The 16,073-nt window shown below is 38.6% G+C and overlaps 2 protein-coding genes across 3 annotated transcripts in view; one reads left to right on the plus strand and one right to left on the minus strand.

Moving 5' to 3' along the window:
- The window catches only part of LOC109035364 (piwi-like protein Siwi), a 53,455-nt gene extending 50,155 nt beyond the window's left edge, over positions 1 to 3,300 (minus strand). Inside the window, exons 1-3 of one of the 2 annotated variants that reach the window (XM_019048964.2) lie at positions 3,160 to 3,300; positions 965 to 1,148; positions 240 to 330 (exon numbers count right to left, since the gene is read on the minus strand). In XM_019048964.2, the coding sequence (XP_018904509.2) occupies positions 240 to 330; positions 965 to 1,144 (271 nt within the window). In that variant the 5' untranslated portion in view covers positions 1,145 to 1,148; positions 3,160 to 3,300. Of the gene's footprint in view, positions 1 to 239; positions 331 to 964; positions 1,149 to 2,928; positions 3,107 to 3,159 lie in introns of those variants that run through there. The other variant, XM_019048965.2, reaches the window with a different exon arrangement.
- A 6,119-nt stretch (positions 3,301 to 9,419) lies between these two features.
- On the plus strand, positions 9,420 to 14,999 carry LOC109035376 (large ribosomal subunit protein eL34). Its single transcript, XM_019048984.2, has 4 exons — positions 9,420 to 9,556; positions 9,692 to 9,782; positions 13,038 to 13,235; positions 14,807 to 14,999. Exons 2-4 carry the CDS (start codon positions 9,718 to 9,720, stop codon positions 14,919 to 14,921), a joined length of 378 nt encoding a protein of 125 aa, XP_018904529.1. The 5' UTR covers positions 9,420 to 9,556; positions 9,692 to 9,717; the 3' UTR covers positions 14,922 to 14,999.
- The last annotated feature ends 1,074 nt before the right edge of the window (positions 15,000 to 16,073 follow it).

A 16,073-nucleotide genomic window follows, 5' to 3' on the forward strand; every position in this document is an offset into this window, starting at 1 on the left:
CGGAAAACGGAGAGATATCATTTTTTTGGAATTTTCAAGAGGACTTTTGGGAGTTGGAGGAATACTCACCGGCAGAGGCGGATCCAGAAACTTGGCAACACAGGATTCTCTCCATTTAAACCTATGTTAAGTAATCGATTCTTGTCGGAGCACCTGGCCCCTCCAAGAATCGATATATTTCTATGTGTTGAAATGAAGAAAAACAATGTTGCCAATATGCTGGATTCACCAATACTCACCGGAAATGGTCATCCTTGATACGCCGGCGGCGATACTAGCGTCATCTCTTACCGCTTTTCTTGAACTGGCGCGGCCAGAAAAAACAGGTTGCTGAGAAATAGAAGAAATAGAAAAAATACATACAAATGTATCGACAAGGAAAAAAAACACCGAAAAATGCGGCCCGAAATTTATGTAACAAGAAAGTAAAATAGTCCTGAGTCCGCACTATTTTGCAGGAAAGACAAGCCCAAAAAAGTTCAATAATTTAAATACAGTTAAAAATATATCATTTTTTTTAGAAATTTCTCATTAGAGCTCAAAGTTTTTGAATCTAATTGACATTTTTGAACCCCATCAGAAGTCAAAAGTTTTGACTCTAATCGAATTTTCAAACTTTTTTGGCCTTGTTTTCCCTGCAAAATAGTGTGGACTCAATACTATTGTAACACCTTGTTAATAATGTAAATTGCATAGAAGTATGGTGGTTAGAAAAAGAAACCATGTCTGATGAAAAATGGTCCTGTTGAATAAGCCGTGACAGGAAATCAGCCAAAAGCCTTCAGTTTATTCCAGCTGTTTTACCAGGCTTACTCCGTTTTTTTTTTTTTTTTTTTCTGAAAAAATTGGGGGGGGGGGTCAAAAAGTTGGTAAAAATGCCTTATGTTACACTTGAACGACCCCTTTTCCACACTTCTCTAGCTCCTTTTAGCTTAAATACGTACACATGGAGTAGGGAAAATACCTGTTGGGATTGGGCGCTGGGTCCTGGCTGGGGTGTTGGAGCTGCTGATTGCCCTGGTCGCCGCTCCGCTTCGGGTCTGCGGGGATCACCGCCTCGGCCTTGGGTCGCTGGTTGGTTGGGTGCTCTACCGCGAGAGGTCGCTCTCGCCCGCCCTCTTCCTCCACCTTGTTGTTGCGACATCGCTCTGGAGCATACCCAAACATACCGTTAGACGAGCATCAGGAGCCTGATTATTGAAATTCATAGACACAGGTAAAGGCGAAGAAGACAAAAGGGATACGGAGGGATCCTATCGGTCCTAGCAGGTGGTTCCCTGGTAAAAATTGGCAGTAGAATCTGTGTTCCAAAATATCATAGACCTAAAGCCGGCTGTAAGATTTTCAATAGCTTCCCTAGCCGGATGCACAATTTCTTATAGCATTTTATAGCCGATGGCGATTAAGCAACAGCCAGTCGATAAAGTGTATGCTAAATGTTACTAATTACGGATGCTAAGGACATATTGAGTTTTTTGACTACCGCTCTATTTTTGGGCCGTAGTATCTTGATTTATTTTGCGCGGAAAGCTGCGTACTTTTGAAGGATGCCTGCCATTCCTAATATGTTGGAGCGCCTTTAAATTCGTATGATACTGCGCAATACCTCTGATGTGAAATAGTTGTTTCAAGCGCCGTGGTACGCTGCGGCGCGGCGCGGCGGGCGGGTAGCCAGCGCGAAAAGCGCATTAGCGCCTACAAACCTAACAGGGATACTTCAAGCATTGCGCAATGCGTGAAGTATCCCGGTTAGGTTTGTAGGCGCTAGTGCGCGCTTAACTCGGGCAGCACGCCGCTCCGCTCTGTGTTAGGCTCCAATATATAATCTCGCGGAGTCAGCGTTTTTCAACTTATGATTTTGAAATGTTTGCACATCCTGTAAGGATTTTTCTCATTTAAATTGATGAAAAAAAAATATGTATTAAAGGAAAATATAATGTGTGTTCTGTAAATATTATGGTGGTTCCGTATCAAACTTAATGACTTCCAAAGCACACGAATTTCTACACAGTTTCTTACAGCCTTTTATAGCCGATAGCGATGAAGTGTAAAGCCCGGCGATAGGAACTACAGCCCGGCTGTATACTTTTTTATCGCTTCGTATAGCCCGGCTATATGATTTGCTTCGCTTTCTACAGCCAGCTGTATGATTTTATATTGCCTTCTTTAGCCGGCTATAAGAATTCCTATGGTATTTTGAAACGCAGCTCTTATCGCCAATTTATTACCAGAGACAGACTCGATTCCAACGCCGGACTCATTTTTTCAGTGTGGCAGCGCGAATGAATACGTATCTTTTCAAAAACCACACATACATCTTGCTCCATCAACTTTGATAGAGCCAATGAAGAATGCTTAAACTTATTGGGAGGTATCATCGACTTAAGGCCCTGTCCACACGAGCGCGGTTCGAGGAACTTATTCGACGAACTGCTCAGTTCCCGGAACTTATTCCTTAAAACGAGGCATGCTGTCCACACGAGTTCGTCCGAACTGGAACCGGAACCTCAATTAAAGTATATAATTATCGTAAAATAAAAGATTATTACGGCCGCCAAAGTAACAAAAATAAATGTCAAGACATGTAAAGGAGGTAATAAACAAAAACAAACAAATTCACATCAAAAGAAACATATGTAGAAGCTCGGAGTACGGGGGAAGTTCCGGGTTTTGGAGGAATAAGTTTTAGCTCAGCTGACTTGTTCCGGGAACAAGTTCCTCGAACTAAGTTCCGCGAACCGCGCTCGTGTGAGCAAGGCCTAAGGTACGCCTTCAATTTCAACATATTCAAAGGGAACAAACATACCGGATAAAAACCTACGATGTCCTTTTAGGCGATGATTCAATTTTCAAGGTTGTGGTATTCTGAATAGAGAAAAATCGCAATTGTCGACCAATAGGAATAAAATAAAAAAAAAATCCTCTTACCGTATGTCTAGAGATACATTTTCAGCACGAATTAGAGATAAAAAATTTGTGTGAGAAGCACCAACGATTAAGCACTTGATCGGCACTTTTTTTATTTAATAAACATTCAAAGCTGTTGTGGAGGTGTAAGTTTAATGATTTGAAAATTTTCAAAAAAAAGAAAAAAAGATAGTTCACGGCAATTAGACGATACAATGATGAAAAAATTTTCTCAGGAGAAATTACACTTACTAGGCAAGAAGTGGTATCCGCAAATCCGACGGTTGAGAACGGAAAATTAACTGGTAATATCGTGAAGAACGAGAATCAATTGATCGATCATTGGGCGCATCCATCGTCCCAAAATCAACCCCCCTCTCCATCCCCGCTTCCTCGATGCGGCATCCCTCCCATATCCAAGCGGTGTTGCCGGAGCTCTTAATGATCATAATTATCTCATTTTTGATTCTCAGATGCCTTTTCCGACCGAGACAACTACCACTCATATCCACGCATTCAATGTCAGTGACCGTATAATGATGTCTGAGTTATGTCATGCTTGTTATCCAAGGTGATTCAGGATTGATCCTTCTGATATCCCTAAAACCGACTTTACGCATTGGTACCAAATACAGATTTGATCATGAACTAGTTCAATGTAACTCCATATGTATGGCCCGGGTAAAGCTGTACCGGCGAAAGATATAATAAGATAGAATAGATGCTTGACTGAAATGTAAAATTTTCTTTTCCGTGCTGTCTGTTCTGCCGTGCTAAGGAAAAACGCCGTATGAACATTCAAGAGTTGCCAAACTTCTTCTGATAAAATGTTTATTTTTGAGAAAAGTTATGAATAATTTTCCTTTAAATTTTCAGATATTGTAGATCAAATCGAAAAAAAAAAATTATCTGAAAAATTGGAAGAAAAATATTCGTAAGTTTACCAGGAAATTCATGTTTTATCCAAGAAAATTTGGCAACGCCATCAGGTTCATACTGCGTTTTCCCTTAGCAAGGCAGTGTAGCTTGACGTATACCATACCCTTGCGGCTCTCGTGTACTAAAATGAAAATAAAATAAAACAATTGGTGAGACTACCTTGAGGGGTACTTCTTGTGTTACCATCCGTTAATCTAACGTACACAAGGATGTGTTCGAGGCTGAAAAATGAATGAAAAAAATTGTGTTTTTCAGCAGGTCGATGGATTCTAAATGTAAGCAGCACAGCTTGCAATAAACTGCGATTACCTGCGTGGTAGGTAAAATTAATGTTACCGCGTTGAAGTGTTGTGTGTACATGTTGCCCATGTACGAATTGAAGGGGCGCTGTCCTCTTATTGAAAGTTTCTTATTATAAAATTGAAAGAAGTTGCAATATATTTCCTTAGATTAGAAATTGCTTAACTTTGTCTGATCATCTGATCTTTTTACATCGGCATTCATAGATGGCAAATGATGTAAAACTATAAATCGTATTTGATACATCCAACGGGTGAGATTGTATCGATATAGATTGGTTCAAAACATAAACATAGCCTCAAAAGTAAATTCAGAAATCTGAGAGAACGGGTCTTTTGTAACAGATTTTTTTAATTTTTTGACTACCAAATGCCAATGCAAAGTGAAATTGTCAGGACATTTTTCGTTTTCAGCTTTTCCAACTTAAAACCTTACTGTTTGGTTTGAGGTCATGTTCTATTGTTTTGAACCAAACTATACACCGAACCGTTATCGAATACGGTCTAATAATATATTACAAAAAATTGCATATTATTCATTCTAAGGTTGAATTCCGACATGTTCAATGTATGTTTGTATTTTACGTAAAATATTAATGGGAAAATATTAACTGAAGTGCCGAGTTAGAACCTTGTCTAGTTTTCCATCAGCTACACTTGATTTTTCCATAATTCACCATATTGGACTCGTTAAGTATATTTAAATATTTTGGAATCTATTCGACTCGTACTGAATACAAATTAATTCATATTTAATTTTAAATATTTTTAAATTTATTTTTATAATTTAATTTTTTTAAATGTAATACTAATTAATTTTTTTTATTCATTCAATATTCAAGTATTATTAAGTCGCCCGCGTAAAGGGTCTAATCTTTACCGCACCGATAAAACAGGCGTATATCTTTTTAATAGAATAATGACCACATCAGTGGGCATGAGTGTGATTGAATAATTGAAGGTCGATCTGTAAGAATCCATTCCGGTGACATAACATTTTTTTGTTGATACAACGAAGGAGTCATCCGAAAATCAAGAGGAAAATCACTAAAAATGTGGCCCGAAAAATGCTGTAAGTAACAGGATGGGAGAGCAGTGCTAAGTCTGCACTATACCCTGACTGGAAATGTTATCGGTAGTGATTTGCGAATCGCAAACATTATACCACGAAGGCATCGCAAGACGGTATCACACGTTGAAAAATCTACACAATTTGGCAATACAGCCATGATGCAAACACGGCTCATCCGAATTCTGAGGGTTTCATGGTAAACACGATCTTAAATGCAAGGTAGAACACCATTGAGAACAAACAACCGCAACCATACGCTGTGCCTAAGAAACTCAGAGCGCCTGCAATATTTTGTGTATGCAACACGGACATCTTGAGAACACGAAAAGTTGCATCCAGACCTAGCCATTAAAAAGCCAGAGCGCCTTCAATGGCGATGTTGCATGTGTGAGAAATTTACGATTTGACTGTTGATTCTTATGTAAAAGTTCGCAAGAAACAGGATGGTGCCACTGGTTTTCTCTGAAATCAACTTCCAAGCTCAAAAAAAGCTCTCAAGTTGAGGCCAAAATGGAGGGGATATCCCACGCTATCCTGAGAGTCCACCTCTACATCAAGAATTCAAGACGAACTCTCCATGCAAAGATAGGGTGCAAATACATTGAAGGTTGCCATGATTTCACTTTTAGAGTCCCCAAATAAGGTGGCAGCCCTGTCAATGTATTTGCTCCCTATCTTTGCATGGAGAGTTTGTCTTGATGTAGAGGTGGACTCTCAGGATAGCGTGGGAACTCCCCTCTATTTTGGCCTCAACCGGAGAGCTTTTTTTCAGCTTGGGAGTTGATTTCAGAGAAAACCAGTGGCACCATCGTGTTTCTCGCGAACTTTTACATAAAAATCAACAGTCAAATCGCAAATTCCTCACACATGCAACATCCCCATTATTTCCGCTTGTGATAATAATATGTGTCTCTTATTGCAGTCATTTGTCACTGCACGAAGATAAGGCGGTATAAGTATTCAATCAAATTAAGAAAAGAAATAAGTAAATTAATGATAAATATTAATCAAACGGACAATCGGAGACTTCTCATTGGCCATGACCCGCCTGACTCTATCGCCAATCATATTCACACCGTTCACCATCCTCTGAATATTCTCATTAAATTTACTTGGAAAAATATAAAAATCGTATCTTATTTTAATTACTTACTGTCCTCTGCATGTGGCGGCATTGCCAAACAGTGCAATTTGTGGGACCGTTTACCGGCAATAACAAGCGGAGTCATGACTATCATGATTATATCGCAGTTTGCAGAGGGACAGGTTTTTTGAATTCAAAACTTCTTTGACTGTTCGGATATTTTTGACTAATACAAATCTCCGACTTTTCCCTGGGTCTAAAAAGTTTTTTGGCGAGGTACCTGATAAAAATTCAAATCATAAACAATTCTGAGGTCAGACAACTTTTGGAACTATAACGGTCGCAGCTATATGGTGTGCCTAGGGAAGCAAGTCCGCTAAGTTTATGAACATTTTAGGGGTTTCTGCAATGGATCGCCCCTCTTTATGTTTTAGGATGTCGTCAATACTTGTCCCTTTCCAATTCTTTCAGGGCGCCCAAATCAATCCCGCAATAATTAAAAATGTACACAAATTCGACTTAGGGAAGATTGAGGGATAAGATTGCTCAACGCAGGCGTGCCTCAGCTTATATTAGTGCATGCCCGAGCTGAAGACCCCATACTCAAGGCTTCTACCAAAACGACCATCAGAGTTCATTTTAAACTTAAATTCTTGTTTCGGGGCTTTTTTCTTCGGTTTCCCTTCAAAATAGTGTGGCCTCAGCATTATTCCACCATGCTGTGACCAAAAAATAAGTTGATCGATTTTTTTACATGTGACACCGAAGATAAGGAGTCCATAACCAGTGCGAGGGAGATCGACGCTTCATGGCACGGATTTATCTAAATGTCCTGAGTTGCATCTCTTATCTACAACCAACATTTTTTATCGTGTATACCGGCAGCAGTCAGTGGACCAGTGCTCTTGTGAGATGCATTCTTAAACTAAAAACCTGCTTAACGGAGTCGCTCGATGGCCCTTGAGCCTTGAACGACGAAAATACTGCCATGCCAAGGAAGCACGCAACGCCGTATGAGCATTCGAGAGTTGCTAAGTTTCCCCTGATAAATGATGCATTTTGGAGGAAAGTTGTGCATATTTTCTCTTGAAATTTCAAGACATTTCTAATTAAAATGCTCAGCAAAAAAAAAATGAAAAATTCGGGAAAAAATATTCACAAATTCTCCGATAAACTCGATTTTCTATCGAGAGAAATATGACTCCACCTACTGGATCATATACGACGATCTTCCTTGGCAGGGCAGTATTCTGCCCCGCTAAGGAAAAGCGCCGTATGAACATTCGAGAGTTGCCAAATTTCCCTTGATAAGACAAGTATTTTTGACGATATTTATGCACATTTTTCTTTTACATTTTTAGATATTTTAGATTTCCATGCGTACAAAATAGTCAAAGAATTAGTACAGTAGTAGTAGAATCAGTACATAGAGTCGTAATGTAAGTGGGAGAGCTGGCGCCGTGTTCTGCTCGACGCGTTCCGAGCCCGGTGTGCGGGTCACTTTTTCGATACATATTCGATCCAAAATGACGGTGTGGAATATGGCCGGGTCCGCGTGTATCGCAAACAATCGATTATGTATCGAAAAAGGGACCCGGCGCCGCACAGGAATCTCGGAATTCGGGGCCTGGCAAATGCTTAAAAGTGGGGCAAGCTCCCCCACTTGGATTACGACTCTGTGTACTCTATGGCCATGTAATGTAATATAATGTAATGTAAAAGTAATGTAATTATATAATGTAATGTAATCCATCAGTAGACAGCATGCAATGCTGAAATTGAGTGTAAGTGTGAGAGAAACGTGTACAGCATACGACGAACACTTAAGGGATTTCAATATAACGCCTGGATGCAACTATTCGGGCTCCACGGATGTCCGTGTTGTATACACCCGGTATTGAAGGCGTTTTGACATTTCATAAACATACCGCTTCATCCACGGGGTTGGATGCAACTATTCGGGCTTCACGGATGTTCGTACTGTATACACCCGGTATTGAAGGCGTTTTGACACTTCATGAACATACCGCTTCATCCACGGGATTGCGGCATAGCATGCGGCAGGCTGTACTGCGAGGATCCGAAATGACCGAGTGCCGTACATTCTTCGTCTATACTACAAAGGCATATTTTAGGCACGAATAGTTGCACACAGGCGTCGGATGTGAGTATATTTTGTGCATGACTTGATATCACGATGTGATGAGCATGATTTGTAGAAGGACTATTCGTGCCAAACAGATGTTTTTGAAGTATAAACGAAGAAACGAAAGCGCTCTGTCCTTTGGATCCTCCCATTACTCTCCGCTTCCACCCTGGCTGCTAGTGCTTGGAAACTTAAAACGCCTTCACTTTCGTGCGTCTGCAACACGGACATCCGTGGAGCCCGAAAAGTTGCATCCTAACGTTATGATGGAATTCGTATGTTGCTCGTTGAGAGCGCTCTGCTTTAAAACTTAAAATTAATTTTAAAGAAATTTACTTGGCGTCTATTTTGTGGGATGTCACTATGTAAGTAGATGTAGACTGTGAAACAGTAGAAATGTTTGTTCCTCAAAAAGGACGTAACATAATCCCCTATGAGTCAAATATTTGTCAATCATAGAAAACAGCTCCACTCCTTATTTTATTCCAAAGATGAGCAGATGGCCAAATTGCGAAACCAAGTATATCCATTGCGACGTTTCAAAGATTTCGCTCCTATTTTAATTTTTTTCAAGAAAAACCAAACTTTTTACTTTATTAATTAAAATTTATGCAGAATAGTCTGTTGACAAAGAGGAGAAATCAAGAAAGTTTTTCAAGATATTACGTTAACTAGTTTGATAGGTAGCCTTACAATGTCGCAAACGGAGATACATGGTTGCGCGCCGTGTTCTTCCTGCCGTCAATTCAAAATCACCCGCGCAAATTCGTATTCCTAATGATTACTTACCAATCCCGCTATTCCGGAAACACCAACTTCCCGTGACAAAATTGTTGTGTCCATGGGCTTCTTTTTTATTTTACTACTTTACCGTGTGTATCATGCTCCAAAATTTTTTCATAACCGATTTTAAATAAGTTAAGTACTTTGTAAACGCTCATATTGATATAAATTCAAAAAGACACACAGTAAAGTCGGAAAAATATCGGGACGTTTAGTTCCATGTGATATTGCATGAAAGGCATCACTGAGTCGATTTGCTTTATCCGCCATCTTGCTTGTTTACATCTTTTCCAAGCGTTCATCGGAAATCGTGGACAGTCGCTGAGGTGAACAAATTTCATTTACTTATCCTTCCGAATCCGTATCATTATAAAGTTTTTCACTTTTTTTCTGGTTTTAATTTTTACCCGATATTGTTTTCTCATCGATAAATCTAATTCCTGTTCGTTTGATCTTTTCAGAGACGTGACTGCATATCCCTGTCAAGATGGTCCAGCGTGTCGTTTTGCGGAGACGGCTCTCCTACAACACAAACAGCAACAAACGGAAAGTGTAAGTAATTCAAAGTCAATTGTCGTCTTAAAATTTTCTCTTATCGCAACCCCGTCGCATGCGCTCCGAAGTCTCCGAAGTATCGAGTGAAATTTGTCAGGAACATAACCTATCTTTTCTCACCCGTTGCACTGTCAACGGCCACTTCCGACTGAACTTTACTCAATTGTAAATCATGTCTACCTAATTTTTCCGACCCAGGGTCTGCCCCGCTCCCATTTTGATTAAGCATTAATGGTAAGTATAAGCTCCCTAAAGTTTGGAAGAGTCGCTTCTCATGTGGAGAACCATGTATGCGCAGTCATCATTCGTGTAGGGCTCACTAGGGTGCGTCAAAAAAAATGAAAGTCTGAAATGTTCCGCTCCCCAGGCGGCAATCGATGACGTTTGGTAAAAAAACATGTTTGCCAAAATTTGGGCCAATTTCAACCATTTTAAATGGTGCCAAAGGTCAATTTTGTGATGAAATTATGATATTTTGGTTTAGACCTCGATTTCGTACAAAAAACTCGATTTTACGCTGAAATCGTGCGTTTACGAGAAAAATGTCAAAGAACTCGACTTGTAGAGGATGAAATTTTACACTAGGAGCACGTCTTTGTAACCGATAAAAATCAAATTGAACTAGAAAAACTCAACTCGGTATTTATTTTTTTGGTCCTCAGAATTTCCGAGGTCTTACAAAGTAGAGGTTTAAAAGACTCATTTTTCACGAAAATAAGTCGAAAGAGGGTATAAATGAACTGTAGGCAAGTGTTAAGGATGCAAATGTCATCAGAACTTCCTCAGTTTCAAAAAAGTTCCAACTATTTTGCACAATCCTCCAAAAAGTGTACGGCTCGAGAAGCAGGATCGTGCCAGGGGATGTAAGGGGAAAGTGCGGTTTGACCGGGAAAAATTGCGTAACAAACTTTCCCTATGTAATCGTCATCGGTAGGTCCCCCTAAACAACTTCCTTCCTAAAAGTTAAAAATGGCCCGACCCCGGAATACCCCTCAAAAAAGTTAAAATTGAAAATGGCGGCCGTAATAAGAGGGTCCGGGAAATCGGTATTTTAAAATGCTCATTTTGTCTCATCCTGTGAGGTATCGTTTCCTATGTAATTTTGGTCGTAGATTTCATAAATGAATTCCACAAGGCCCTCCGGCCAAAGGAGGCGCTCCAAATCGAAGATGGCGGCCAAATGTGAAAGGCAGGAGGTTGCATTTTTTTAAATATTCACCGAAGGAACAAGAAAAGTGAAGTGTCTATATTTTCATGTATTTATGGCCAAGAAACTTAAATTTGATGTTATAAATATATTTAATAAAGGAAATTAAAGGAAACATACGACTACCGAGAGAAACTTAAGCTCAGAAGGGGCCTTGCGGAATTCATTTATGAAATCTACGACCAAAATTACATAGGAAACGATACCTCACAGGATGAGACAAAATGAGCATTTTAAAATACCGATTTCCCGGACCCTCTTATTACGGCCGCCATTTTCAATTTTAACTTTTTTGAGGGGTATTCCGGGGTCGGGCCATTTTTAACTTTTAGGAAGGAAGTTGTTTAGGGGGACCTACCGATGACGATTACATAGGGAAAGTTTGTTACGCAATTTTTCCCGGTCAAACCGCACTTTCCCCTTACATCCCCTGGCACGATCCTGCTTCTCGAGCCGTACACTTTTTGGAGGATTGTGCAAAATAGTTGGAACTTTTTTGAAACTGAGGAAGTTCTGATGACATTTGCATCCTTAACACTTGCCTACAGTTCATTTATACCCTCTTTCGACTTATTTTCGTGAAAAATGAGTCTTTTAAACCTCTACTTTGTAAGACCTCGGAAATTCTGAGGACCAAAAAAATAAATACCGAGTTGAGTTTTTCTAGTTCAATTTGATTTTTATCGGTTACAAAGACGTGCTCCTAGTGTAAAATTTCATCCTCTACAAGTCGAGTTCTTTGACATTTTTCTCGTAAACGCACGATTTCAGCGTAAAATCGAGTTTTTTGTACGAAATCGAGGTCTAAACCAAAATATCATAATTTCATCACAAAATTGACCTTTGGCACCATTTAAAATGGTTGAAATTGGCCCAAATTTTGGCAAACATGTTTTTTTACCAAACGTCATCGATTGCCGCCTGGGGAGCGGAACATTTCAGACTTTCATTTTTTTTGACGCACCCTAGGGCTCACGCATCATATGTTGAGACAAAGGGTTTACACCCCACTCCCGTGATTAACTAACCTGTCTCTTAACATCATGCTGAACACACTAGTGGATAGCCTCATAGCCTCTCTACAGTTTGCTACGAAAAAAAAAAATATGTTGATACAAACGTCAAAGTATTGTTTATGTCACCATTCACCAGTGGTGCCACCTCACTACATGTATAGACCGTATTCGATAACGGTTCGATGTATCGTTTGGTTCAAAACAATAGCACATAACCTCAAACCAAACTGTAAGGATTTAAGTTGGAAAAGCTGAGAATGAGAAAATTCCTAACAATTTCACTTTAAATTGGCATTAGGTACGCAAAAGAATAAAAAATCTGTTACAAAAGACCCGTTCTCTCAGATTTCTGAATTTACTTTTGAGGCTATGTTTATATTTTGAACCAATCGATATCGATACAATCTCAGCCGTTTGATGTATCGAATACGATCTATTAACCTGTAGAGTGGGGCGAATTCTGAGCTAATTGGAGATTAACGTTTGTCTCAACGTAAAATGCGCAAGCTCTAGCAGGGTGAATTTGCATCGCAGACCAGTGCTGTTGGTCAATGAAGGGAAAACTCACTTAATCACTATCCAGCCTTTTCATGGATTTTTTGTGGCAGAGCTTGAATCTTTTGTTTGCAACTTCCCTAATTTATCATCTGACATGCTTGAGCTCTATACTAAGCAACCTACACTGTGGCTTCATTATTGAAACTATGCTTGCCCGACTACAATCAGGCATAATCCCACTTAACCATTCAATACATGGACGGTGAAACTACCAGATATCGTATCTCGATTGCGGTGTTTCAAAATCTTCTCTTCAAATTTTTTAAGAAAACCAGACCAGTATCATTCCTTGAAATTTTCATACTTTTCTGTGCATGAAGAAGAAAAATCACGGAAGTTTTAAGAACTGACTTTGAGTAGTTTCCCATTTTAAAAGTACAGTATGACAGGAAGTCTGCAATGTGTTCAACCGAGATACCTGGTCTGGTAAACTAGTGTGATGAAGACTCATGTTGTGTGTTTGTGTTTCAGGATCCGAACTCCCGGAGGTCGCTATGTTTACCATTACCTGAAGAAGAAGGGATCCGTTCCAACCTGTGGTGACTGCCGCGTTAAACTTCAGGGATGCACACCTAGCAGACCCTTCGAAAGGTCAAGGATAAACAAGCGTAGGAGGTCCTTCAACAGAGCTTATGGAGGTCAATTATGTCATAAGTGTGTCACACAAAAGTAAGTCAATGGTTTTCAGTTTTTAATTAACAAGGATGTAACTTTTATTAAATAAGTTGGCAGTTGTTTCTTTTGATGATGCAGTTGACTGATGTATGTCTTCTGCTCAAGGTGTCACTTCCCGTCAATGCCAGTTGCTACTGTCTGTGGCAGCGCAGTCATCTGCCAACCAAAAGTATACAACTGCAATCTAACCTCATAAAATCTTGAGTGAATGAAGAGCTTCATAAGATCATTTTGGTTCCCAAAATTGAGCCTCCCGCCTTTCTTAAGGGGAGAATTAGAAAGTGGTGAACATTTTTATTATCTGTACAGTTTGACTCCTCAAGTCACAATTGGTCTTTCCTGTTCAACAATTTCTAACTTCTTTGCCCAATCCTCACCCTCTACTTACGCTGTATCATGCTATATAAATGGAATGTAAGAGGGTAGAACTTTACACGGTTACTTTAGATGATATGAAATTTGATGATTAAATGCCCTAAGAATGTGTCTCAATTTCTACAGTTAATAATCCCTGAATATGGTTTATTTTTCAAAGGAAACTATTAAAAATGTTCCCTTGCCATTTTGTACGACTTTCATATGTAAACTAAATTAAGAGAATTCACCAAATATTTCAATTGATCTTGTTGGTTAGTTTTTCTTTGTAGAAGGAAAAAAATCAATTTTGAACTGCGAAATTTAAGATCAGGCAAAATTTGTCATCTATTTTCTAACCTTTTTGATGCTTGAAGAATTTGATTTTTACCACTTGAAGGATTTTCAAGGAAGAGTAAATTGGACACTACAACTTGCAAAACTTGAATTGGCCTAACATGCAGTTTTTATTGAAGGAATTTTGGGTCCATGCAGGTTATGTCCTGCATATCTTGGAAGTTCATTCACTCAGTCAGAATTCATAAAATTTGATTTACCCAAACAACCGTGATTCTCAAGATTTTCACCATCGTAGAGTAATTCATCTTCTCTCAGGAAAATCATAGAATCTTTTTATATTGTAAAACTCGAGTGGAAATTTGAGTGTGCTGAAAATTTCTCAAGGCATGACGTAGATCAGATTTGGACTTTTAGTCTTATAGAAACGTATCAAAGTGTTTTTTTTCTTTGGAAACTAGGAGTAAGCTCGCGAGCTTATGAGCAGAATCCTCGATAAGAGCAATGGAATTTTTTCCCTTCTTTGGATTCAGTTTCAAATTTTGAAGAATCCGCAGACAAGCCAACTCCAGAATATGTCACGAAAACACCATTAAAAGATTTTTCTCCATGTGAACTTCATTTTGCTGCTTAGAAATGGATGAAAAAGCATGTCCGGGTTGATTAGTGCTATGAGTTTTCATATATAAGGTTTTTTTTTTTTTTTTTTTAAATCAGAAAATCAATTATATTCTCTCGAGTAAACCTCTTTTTTCCTGAAGAACTCTGTGCATTTTTGTTTACTTTGCTCCATTTCAAATCCAACTGTGTGATCACTAGCCTTCATCTATCATCATTATTATTTTCCTTCGGATTATTTCTTATTCATATCATTGTGCGTGAAGTGTATCTGATAAAAATGTGTCTTTTTACAGGATCGTCAGAGCGTTTTTGTTAGAAGAACAGAAATTAGTCAAGAAATTGCTCCGAGCACAAAGGGACAAGAACAAGGGAAAGGAAGTTAAAAAGGACAAGAAATCGAAAGATTAAACAATCGTTTTTACTTTGTTTTATTTTTATAATTTTAACATCTAAGATCATTAAAACTTCTTTTTTTTTGTACATACACTCAAATGATTTTTTCTTTTCAATGCCCAGAATCTGATCCTGTGAGTTAAGATGCTACCAGCCCAATTTGACCTATAATATCAAAATCAATTCAGCTCTTAGCTATGAATGCATTCTTTTCCTTACCATTGCCGCAACTAGTTATCATGATAATTATGTGCTACTCTTCATTGTTATTATTGTTTTAAAGAACAGTTAGGTTAACTTATGCTGTGCTCCTGTAGTTTGTCGATTAATAATAAGTGTAATTCAAAAAGTATTCGGCTTGAAACCCAAAAAAATCATAATTTGTAATTTTCTTAAAATCTGAGTTGATCAGATTTGCACTAATCTCATTTCAAGTTAAAAACACATTAAGATGGATATTTTAATCCGCAGAGAAAAAAAAGGAGGCGTTTGCATTTCGGGCATCTTGGAATTTTTTTGATGACGTAGGTTGGCACAACGACTTTTATCAACGATTTTCTTGGAAATTGTGTAATTTATGGAAAAAAGTCATTCTATAAAAAGTGCTTGAAATCATATCATGAGTTTATTCAAGCAAAAAAATGGGGCATTATGGTCCGGTTTTCATACTTCGAATTCCGGATTTTGCTGGCCAGGTTGGACCGACCTACGTCACAGGGTAAACAGACCTCAAGATGCAAACACCTCCTTTTTTTTCTCTATGATTTTAATAAAGTATTGAGAATTGCACTTAAATAGCACTGTGTCTTGAATCTGGTGCTCAAGTTCAGGAATGATGCCATCTTATGGATGATAGTGTCCGATTAAATCCGATTTTCCAAAGTTCAACTTATCAACTGCTATAAATGAATTGATTGAGAAGCGCATCACACCAACTTTAATTGAAAAATTAATTGGTTTCTTCAAAAACTGCCCCATCTGGAAAAAAATTAATTCTGTTTCATACCAGGAACTTTTATTAGAGCTGTTGGATTTTAATTTTTTTTTTTTTTTTTTTAATTTTTTAACAGCTGTCTTGAATATTATGATTATTTAAGTGCTCAAAGTCAAGGCCAAGAAGCAGTTTACCATTAAAGAATCAAGAGGCTTCACATCATTGGCTACAAG

This window comes from Bemisia tabaci, chromosome 7 (assembly GCF_918797505.1).
Source record: "Bemisia tabaci chromosome 7, PGI_BMITA_v3".
Lineage (NCBI taxonomy): Eukaryota > Metazoa > Arthropoda > Insecta > Hemiptera > Aleyrodidae > Bemisia > Bemisia tabaci.

Coding starts and splice junctions, on each gene's coding strand:
- LOC109035376 (XM_019048984.2), top strand. CDS start 9,718: ATGGTCCAGCGTGTCGTTTTGCGGAGACGGCTCTCCTACAACACAAAC. Junction 9,783..13,037: donor AACAGCAACAAACGGAAAGT/GTAAGTAATTCA, acceptor TTTGTGTTTCAG/GATCCGAACTCCCGGAGGTC. Junction 13,236..14,806: donor CATAAGTGTGTCACACAAAA/GTAAGTCAATGG, acceptor GTCTTTTTACAG/GATCGTCAGAGCGTTTTTGT.